Raw genomic sequence first — 10,431 nt, 5'->3', positions numbered from 1 at the left:
AGAAAGATATATATATATATATATATATATATATATATATATATATATATATATATATATATATATATATATATATATATATATATGTATGTAGAGTGGCTGTTTGTATTTCCATACTCTTTTTTTCTACTTTGGTCAGTGCCCCGTGGAAATGACAAAGAATCATACCAGATGCAGGGGAAAAAAATGTGGTTCTGGTGATCATGCTTTTATTTTTCACCCAGATTGTAAAGGACGAAATGATCTATGATGGACCACACTCGTTAGAATAGCCTGCAGGCAATTATAAAAATCGCTTGGGTAGAAAACATGATCAGCTTTTATGCATGGAAACTACGTTCCAAGATGCAGTGAAACAAAAGTTTGGTAGGATGGTGCTTGCTTGCTCACACTATTCATGCGCACAGGAAAAGTTCGCTGCCCCACGCAAACCATATGAGCAGGGACATCTCCTCTTCGTACACTTTCTATTACCTGTCTGGTACGCAACACATCGGCAGAACTTTTTTGGCTGGAGAAGAAGAGGAACTGCAAAATTCTCCAAACACCTCTTCTCATCCCAAGCCCAGACCATCACCATTCAATTGGTTTGCCATCAACATGCGGAAGCTCTCCGGATTCTCTGTGCGTTTCTCTTCTTCAGGATCGAACTTGAGCTCGTTCACGGAGATGCTATCGATGGAAGGTATACGTTCTTCCCTCCCTAACTCCTATATCATATCCAGTGGTAATGGTGGGCTAGAGGTGATGATCCTATATCCAGTAGTGGTGCTTGATGGCGCAGTTTGCTTGGCTTGTCCAGTGGTTGTTGATGTTTGGAAGACGAGCTGATAGGGTGAGTTGGCCCTGGCTAATTAGTTCATAGAGGCAGGTTGCTTGCCTTGATTCCTCAGAGCAGTTCGGTCTCCATATCTCATGATGCATGAAGAATGCTACCTGGGATAGGTTTACCGTCGCCTCTCGTCACCTCCCGAATTTGGATGGGTTTGAGTTGTGTCAGTTGGCTTCATCTATGCTCAACTGATTACAAACTTTCAAGTCTTTAGGGCTTGTTTGATTTGCGGGAAGAAGTTTTAATTGTCTTGAGAAGGTTTGATTCTTGGTTCCTAAAAATATTATATCTAGAAAGATAGTTTTGATATATTTGATTGGTCGTAGAAAAGTAATACATTGTAAAGTACCTTATATTTGGTTAGATATTTATTTTTTTATAAAAGTTGTGTGAAATATCTATTATATTCTTAATAAATAAAAATATTTTATTCTATTTTATTTATAATTTTAATAATATTTTTGAAAAAAAATGATAATTTTTTTCTATGAAAAACTTAAAAATCTATTTTTTTTTTTCATATGAAAAAAACTCAAATCAAATAAGAGAGTTTCTTCATTTTTTTTATTGTCTACACTTCTTTCTCCTGTCCTCTTCAACTAAACGAATCCTTAGTGAACCAAGTCATGATCGAGCGATTGATATGGATCCAACATGACTTTCGAAAACCAATAACTGATCATCTAATTCCTCGCATGGACTTGAATATAGCTGTGTTTTTGTTTTTAATTTACTTAGGCAGGGAAGTCTTATATTGTACAAGAACAGGAGGTTTTTACCGACACATCCAAGATTTTTGCTCAGATAACCCTTTATAGTTTCAAATCTTGAGAGAGAAAATCTATTAAGACTCGGGCTTTGACCTTCCGATCCCTGTGCTAATGAACCCTGACCCTGTGCTTCAAAGCAAGGGGATATGACCGCTATTGTGTGCAATGTCAAAATCATGTTAAGATGATTTTTAATTATGATCGCAATATCTCGTGTACATTAGCTTCCCTTCTGGTTTTGCAAGGGTGGGAGGGCTGAGATCATGTTTTGTTTAAAAGATAGTCAAGTCGGCCCCCACCTATGCTCAGTTAACCATCGGCTTCCGAATCCCGAGTGACGTGACTGGTGATCAATAGAAGGTGGTCTAAGCCTTCTCTATCTGACCATTAGGTCTATCTAAAAATCCAATAAATGTACAGCTGACATAGTAGATCTAATATGACTTTCAAAAACCCGTAACTAATCGACTAACTCTTCCCATTGGGTTTTAATCTAAGTAGGGAGGGAGGTTATCTTATCTGAGAACAAGAGGTTTTTACTCACAAATCCAAAATTTTTACTCGGAAAATCTTTGATTGTTTCGAATTCTTGAGAGAAAGCATCCCTTAAGACTCAAGCCTCTGACCTTTTCTTTGGAAGCGAGGGGACGTGACCTCTGAGCTACTGGACCCCGACACGCTGCTTTTTTTTTTTTTTTTCCTTCTTTGGTTGGGGGGGTGGGGGAGCAAAGTACTTTCCCCAACTTTTTGATCTTAAACTATTTACATGGAGTCATATACAGAGGAGATGGATTACAAAGGATAGAGAGGGAGCCATTGGAGAGGCAGAGGTACATCCGGCTGAGGATTTTGAATTGGAAAAGGAGCTTGAAGAGGTCCTTTAAGCATCAGATGGTGGTCCCAAATCTTGTTGCTGAAAATGCTCTCCCATTGGAAGAAGGTGAGAAGAGCGTGCTACTGAGAGTCTGTATATAGATGAGAGATACACTTTTTCTTATTTTTACCATAAACTAGTATACAGATGGAAAAAGTCCCAAAGTTGCAAGAGTGGACTAGTCTATAGATGGAACAAGCCCCATAGTTGCAGGAGTGGACCGCTATTTGGTGCGCTACTATTGCAGCTAAAGATTCATGACTCGACACATAAGGTATTGTTCGCTTTGACCCATAGGCCTCACGATTTTGTTCTTAAAAAAATATCTTACATGGGAATGATGGTCCCTTTCTATATAAGTCATAGTCCTCTTTAATTCATAATTAATATGGGATTAATGGTGTCTTCTCTTCTACACCACAACATAACTCCCAATCAAGAAAAAAGTTTGTATATGGACAGGAGATGCCTTTTTATTTTTACCATAAATGTGTACGGATGGAAGGAGCCCCACAGTTGCAGAAGTGAACCCCTACTTGGCATGTCGCTATTGCGATCCAGGATTCAAGACTCGGTACGTGAGGTATTATCCACTCTGCTTCATGGATCTTATGATTTTATCCTTCAAAAAATACTTCACGTGAGAAAAATGGTCTCTTCCTATATAAGCTAAAGTCTCTCTTGACTCACAATCAATATAAAATTAATGATGCCTTTTTTTTCTTCACCACAACTAAAAATAATATAGAATTTTTGGAAGATTGTCTTTTGAGAAAGATAGGAGCATTTTGTTCTAGGCAAATACTCCAATAAATAGTTAAAGTAGCTGATCCCATCCTTTTAATGCTCTTTTGATTCTTCTAACTCGGTGTTATAAATTAAGAGAATATGACCATCGAGCTAGTTGTGTGTATAGATAATTTTTTTGTGCTAGCTAGAATTGCAAATCAAGATGCATACCATGCAGGGCCGGCCCTGGGGCAGGTCGAATTGGACGACCGCCCCAGGCCCAGGCCCAAGCCCTGTATTGATATTCCAATGGGGTGCAAGAATGATTTTTTATAATATTATAATAAAAAAAATAATTACATAGGTTAACGATGGATTTTATATGCTACTTAACGAATATATTTATAAAAAATTATTGCACGTAAATTAATTTTTTTAATGATAATTAATGTTTAAAGTATGTTAATTTTTAATAGAGAAAGTCTCATTTTTTTATTTAGCCCCAGGTCTAAAAAATATCAGCACCGACCCTGATACCATGTTGCCCTAAAGGCATCCATCTTGGAGCTTCTATTTTATCCTAATCTCTTCCTCTCACTTAACATAATCACCATACTCCTTGAATTATTAAAAAATAAAATATTTTTAGTATTTTCCTTAATTGAGAAAGATAAACTGATTCAAAATTATTGAATCATTAATTCTACATTAATTATATAGTTTATTCATTAATTTTATGCACTGCAAATTAATAATCTTATATGTTATTACTAGTGATGCTTTTTTTAATCATTTATTATTTTTGCATCCCCTATTTATTTTTAAATAAATATTTTAGAAAATCACATTATTAAATTTATCAGTTTTTAGTAATTATATTGTAATTTTAAATTTTTATATTCTCTTGACTTGTTGCGGGATGCCGAACACGTGACTGCGGCTTGAGTCGGGGCCCTCTCGCTTTCCGTATATCCCCTACAGACTGACGACAACATCCCCAAGCAATCTAGTAGCCTATTATTATACGCATCATCCGCTCCCCCACCACATCTGTACTCTCTGCACCACGAGGATTTATCCATACTCCCCAAGCAATCTTCCTCAAGACACCATATACCGGAGCTCGCAAAGGGGAAAAAAAGAAAAAAAAAAAAGGAAAAGCAAAAAGGGAAAAGGGACCGGTGTGTCTGAAAGAAACGACCGTCTGTTTTCTATGCAATATATAATATTCAGATGTCCAAAAACCGTTCAAAGTGTCTCCGGACGTGGTCACCGGTCAATCTAGAGGGAGGAGGACGAGTAAAAAAAGTGTGCAGCCTGTTCCCAAGGAACGCGGTATCGCTGCCGAGGTGGAGATGGAGAACGAGATACTATATCGTGCATATGTATGCCTATGTACACAGATAGAGAGAGAGAGAGAAAGGTATACGTGCTCCCACCTGGTTTCCTTTCCCTCCAAAGGGGAGAAGCAAAGCATCCGCCTTTCAGTTGTTCTCTGCTTTTTCTTGTGTGCAAGTATCCCCTTTCCTTTCCTCTTTTTGTCTATTCATTTTCCCACTTGTTAATCACAATAACAATAATAATGGCTTGCCCTCCTCCTGGTGACAAACCCGTCATCCATTGGTTGGCATCTTTCGTCGATCCCCTCTCCATTAATTAGTTTTAGGTGTGGAATTGCACGCATCGACGGGTTGCGTGCCGGGGTGGTGGCATTTTGGGATGGTGTGTCCGGAATCCCTTGTCGCGCTCATTCCTTGCGGTTTGGCTTTATTAGATGATGCTGAGCCCACCCGTAGTTAGGAGGCGAGTCTGGCTGGTTTTATTGCCATTGAGGTCGAACAGTAGTAGCCGATGCTGGTGAATTTTCTTTGCATGCGGTCCCGTTCGAGAATCGAGTTCTTCTCTTCTTGGTTTTCGAGTTCCGGAGCTGCTTAAAGTCTGCTTTTTGTTTCTTTAATCCTTCGTTGTCATTATTTTTCTTTCTCTTTCCTTTATTTCCTTTTTCCCCCTCCCCTGTTTTCTGCTGAACTGGTTTGGATGGACATGATTCCGTTGTAGAACGGTGATCGGACGAATGGCTCTCCGGTTGTTTTCTTTTGTAGGGTTCTTCTTCTTCCTCCTCTCTTCCTTCTTTACTGATTTCTGACCTTTGATTTGTGGCATATGTTGTGAAAAATACAATTAGTGTTTGGATTTTCTGCTCTTTCTCTTCTTCTTCCTCTTCAGATAATTGAGGGGCTTGCGGTTGCTCATAGATGTTCTGCTCTGACATGTTTCCATGTACTCCTTTTCCAACTTAATTTGTTTCTAATTGTCAGCTCGAGAAAGAAATTCGTGATGTTTCCATTTGATATAATTCATTTCAAAATAAGTAATACCTAAGCCCGGCATTCTTTCTTTCATTTCTCTATGAGACTGGGGGAGTTGGGAGGATAGAGGAAGCACCAAAAACGCTAGGATATTTTTTAGATACCGGCGTGAGAAAATAATCTCCCATGCATTTCTCGACAGGACCCTCAGAAAATTCTTGGCAGCCAGTCGTGACCGCTGATACCACCACCCGGGACTATTGGCTAAACTGGAGAGTTTTACTGTGTGGAATATGGGTGCTGTCTTGCATGATCATAGCAGCCATTCTGATATGGAAATATGAAGGTTCCAACTCCGAAAGAGAAGAAAGAGCAGAAACTCAACAGGAAACACTGGGAACTTTGTACGAGGACGAGTCCTGGAGGCCTTGTCTTAAAGAAATCCATCCTGCTTGGTTGCTGGCTTTTCGGGTTACCGCATTTTTCATACTTCTGGCGTTGCTCGTCGTCAATGCTGTCATGGATGGAGGTGACATCTTCTACTACTACACTCAGTAAGTCAACTTGTTCCTGTATCCATTGTTATTTTGGCTGAATACTGCTCAAATTTCTTCAAATCTCATCCATATGTAGCTCAGTTTTCCACACATATATATTTGGTGTAATTATCTCGGCTAACCCTGTTTTTCTTTCAGCTTATTAAAATGATCCCCTTATTCAAATTTCCTGTTTGCATTTTCTGGGTTATGCATGTCTGGTGTAGATTGGTAAATTATTTTCTTGTGGAGTCCTTTGATTCTTTTCCAGGATGGATTAATGCTAGATCTCAAGCCCACTTTGGATAAAAACAGGACTTTTTTGCTTGATCGATTGAGTCCGGTAAAACTCTTTGCATTCTTCATGTCTGAAAACTCTTTTGCATCAAAACTACTCTATGAGTTGTAAAGTTGGAGAAGTTTTAGACATCTACGTTCTTTGTGGACATTGTCCTCCAAGCATTGGTTTGAAAGTTAGTTCTTTCACCTTCTGTTTCCTTATCAGAATATGCTTATTCAGAGCATCTGATGGCGATGACTTTGACCTTAGTAGCTTTATTTATGTCACCTAGCATCTCTCTCCGATGGACAACTCTAGTTCATGATCCTGGAATCATTGAAATATGATTTCCTTCGTCAGATGCTTTGTTTTTCACAGTTTGCCCATTCCTTGCTAGGTGTTTAAGCTAAATGTTGTATATTATGAAAGAATAATGCTCTACAAGTCAATCGCATATAGGATGCGATAGGGTGTTTATGGTAATTTATCTTCCAAACTCATATAATTGAGATTTATTATTAATAAAATAAGATATTTTTATTTCATTATATGCTGCATCTTATTTATTTTAAGATTATAATAAATCCCATAGTTTTAGACAATGATTTTAGGGCCGTAATGAGATCACGCCAGCAAGACATAATTCTTTGATAGCTCTAACCTAAAACATTCCTAGTTGTTGGTACATTGAGTCGGGGATCAATGATACCGGTAAGACTGGTATGTTCTATGTATGCTCAGAAATGAGAGTGGTTGATCTCACAACCACTTGTGTGGTGACACTAATACAAAGATATGGATGCTCATTAGATAATGAGTTTACTGAATTGACCTACGAGAGAATATCAGATGGAGTCTTATTTACATGTCAACTGATGATTCTTTAGTGAGAGTTGTGTAAGTGATCTTTAGACCTAAGGTCACCATGGTACCTTGTGTATTTGGATCCATATTTTGGTTCACTACCTAACTTGGTTCTTTGATCCTTGTGTGGGGTGTTCTGGATATGGTGAAGAGTGCATGGAGGTTGTGAGTGATCAATAAGAGATCACTCACTCCTAATAAAGGGAGCGAACATCCTATGTGATCTCATAGGATGGTGATTCTGAAAGTCTTTGGCCAAAGCAGGATAATAATTAGAAAAGAGTTTCAATGTATCATCAATTGAATCATCACCTTCTGATCGAGATACATGATGATAAGTGATTAGATTTGACATTTTTTCATACCCACGCTCATTTTGGGATGTTGTTTGACTGAAGGATTGAATTACACAGGAACTTGCCACTGAAGGATATTTTGATAATTTTTTATTAAAATTTTAAATCTTTCGGATAGTCATGACACATTGCTAAACGTCAATCTTGACTTGTGGGCTCGTCAGAATTGAAAGAATTTGATTCTGAAATCAATTTGAAAGAGTCCAAGTTGATTGGGACTCTTCGGGTGACCTAATCTCATCGGATTAGGGTTACATCGAAAGTCTGGATCCACTGCTGGCTAGATTTGGAACCCAATAGGTCACACTTTGGGATTTGGTCTTGGTCTGATCTAATTAGAGTTTAATGTAAATTCTATGGGTTAATTTGATATGCTAGTACATTATATTAACCCAAGTTCCCAAATTGGTTTAGATCAAATTATTTGAGCTAACCTAGACTAGTTGCCTTTGATCCAATGGGATTGAGTCAATTTAAATTGGATCCTTATCTAACTTGAAAGAATTTCAAGTAGAGTCCTCTGCGTCCACCAGAACCCACGCACAAAAATAAATGCCGGCCCCCTTTTTTTGGCGTGTGAAGTAAAGAGTCCTTAAAGAAGGCTCTTAACTAACATGTGTTATCTTAAATTTTCGATCAGAAATCTTACGTTTTGTCGCCAAAATTTATTGAATTTTTTATGACACGCAGAAGACTAAGAGTCCTTCTGCTCCAAATAATTGGATCGTCAAAAATTTACTCAGTGAATTTATTTGGCACGTGGGAAGTTGGAGCACCAAAGATTGGCACCCCTTCATCCCATGAGACATATCCTGGTTCCCTATTTATAGGGGACGTCCCACATGGCTTCTTATTGTGACTTTTGACTGAAACTAAGAGGAGGGATACGGTAAACATAGAAAAAATTCTGAAAAAATTTTGAGAAAAAAAAGAGAGAGTTTTGAGTGGCAAAAGTTGCTAACAAGGGTGGTGAGATTTTCAGCAAGTGTTGCTTGAGTGCCTTAGGATTTGATTTTTCCATGTGTTGGAGTCAAAAATCAAATCCTAGGTTGTGTGATATCTGAAGAGTGTCTTCTTGGTGTCATTTTGGTGGCAAAATCGAAAGCAACTGGACTTTGGTGCGATCATGATGCAAGTTCGAAATCGACAGTGTTCTTAAGAAGACAAGGCTGCGGCAGTGCACCGGTTGGGAAGGACCTTGGCCATCTTCTATGAGGATCACCGTTGGAGGACTTCTATCTTGGGGTCTTATGGAGAACACCAACGTGTCATTTTTTTATTTTGGTGAAAATATAAAATTCTATCCCTATGCTTGTTTTTGTTTTGATCGATTTCAGCAAGGTGATTCTAGGGTTTGGATTCTGGCTCGATAGTTTTATGTGTTCTACTGATTTGTATGATTTTAAAATTTTAAAAGTCACTTTTCACTGCGTGGCCAAAAGCCAACAGTGGTATCAGAGCCATCCTTATCTGATTTGATCAAATAAGTGCAATTTGGTAGCATAGAATCGTTCTTATTCATATCTTGCCAAAAATGTAGTATTGTTTTTAGCATCGATTTTTCAAACTCAAAAATTATTTTTGACTTTTAATGAATCATGATTCTAAATTTTAATTATTAAATTATAAATTTATAATAATTTAAAATTTTTATTATCATGGTATTTTGATGCTTAAATCGATGTATAGAAAATAAGGGTGTTATGCATGCCTTATTAGATTAGGGTTTGTTATATTATTTGTTTTTATTAGTCATATGTTATGACTTCGAATGCACCCTTATATGATTTTTTGGCATGATAATGTGATTGCTATTATGAATAGTTGAAGTATGCAAATTTGCATAATTTGTAGTGTATATTTAATGTGCTTATAGGTAGGATGTGCCGAGACCAGTTTAAAATCATTCATTTAATTATATTAAGTTGTAACGTTGGGATTTACTTTTTAATCAAAAGTTGAATTCTTAAGATCAATTGGTGTCGAGAAAAGTGTGAATGGTGGTTTTCTAATTAGATCCGCATGCTGGCCTGGCCAACTTTATTGGTGTCTAAAAAAGCTACGGGGTGCCTCCCACCTACTTACCTGATCAATTTGATATTGTTGATTTTTGGACTTAGATTGATTAAGTGATGTAGACATTACAAGGGCCTTCCTTCAAACTTGATCGATAGAGTATGTCAAGATCTAAGTGAGCTTATTGTGTTATCCACAAGGTTTACTATAGAAATTGACATGATGTTGATCAAGTGCATATTGATGCTTATAACATATTTGAATAGTGTTGCTTTGTTGTACTATCCACGAGGGCAGCATTGTTTAAGTATGACCATATGAGATTGAAGGGTCAACTTAACTAGAACACTACAGTTTGTTGTGCTATCTACAAGACTATATGTGATCTAGAAGCCAGAAAGAAAGATATTGAGAATTGTAAAGGTACAATTGGTAAAGAGTTACCTATTCTTGAACTCATGAATACTTGTTGTGCTATCCACAAGGTGTTTGTGAGGAATAAGGATCTCAACCCCACTAAGAGACATTAGTATGTTTCTCGATTTTCATATTTGAGGGGTATGAAGTTCGATAAAATAGTTGTGCATGTCATCATGAGTTGTCCACTTATATTATGTTCTTGTTGTTGTAGATTAATTATACACATGGTATCCTCACTTTCACTTAGAGGTATCTTAGATGCAAACAAGTTGACTGGACCCAACTATGTTGACTGGTTAAGGAACTTGAGAATTGTTCTCACTCAGAAGAAAGTCTCCTACATTCTGGATACACCTGCTCTAGATTCTCTTGGAGAAGATGCTTCTGAGGAGGATAGGGCTGCATATAAGATGTGGAAAGATGATAGTGTGACTATCAAATGCAT

General features: G+C 37.5%; 1 protein-coding gene across 3 annotated transcripts in view; it reads left to right on the top strand.

Annotated features, from left to right (window-relative positions):
• The first annotated feature begins 50 nt into the window (after window positions 1-50).
• Window positions 51-10,431, top strand: part of LOC105035260 (uncharacterized) — a 31,907-nt gene continuing 21,526 nt past the window's right edge. For 2 of the 3 annotated variants that reach the window (XR_012136152.1, XM_010910764.4), the window contains exons 1-2: window positions 51-685; window positions 5,717-6,068. Coding sequence is in view for 2 of the 3 variants with exons in the window: in XM_010910764.4 (XP_010909066.1) it covers window positions 436-685; window positions 5,717-6,068 (602 nt within the window). In the remaining variant the exon portion in view is untranslated. Of the gene's footprint in view, window positions 686-4,246; window positions 4,721-5,716; window positions 6,069-10,431 lie in introns of those variants that run through there. The other variant, XM_010910765.4, reaches the window with a different exon arrangement.

The sequence above is a fragment of the Elaeis guineensis genome, chromosome 13, assembly GCF_000442705.2.
Source record: "Elaeis guineensis isolate ETL-2024a chromosome 13, EG11, whole genome shotgun sequence".
NCBI lineage: Eukaryota > Viridiplantae > Streptophyta > Magnoliopsida > Arecales > Arecaceae > Elaeis > Elaeis guineensis.
The sequence above is the reverse complement of the archived record's forward strand: the minus strand, read 5'-3'. Positions and strand labels throughout refer to the sequence as shown.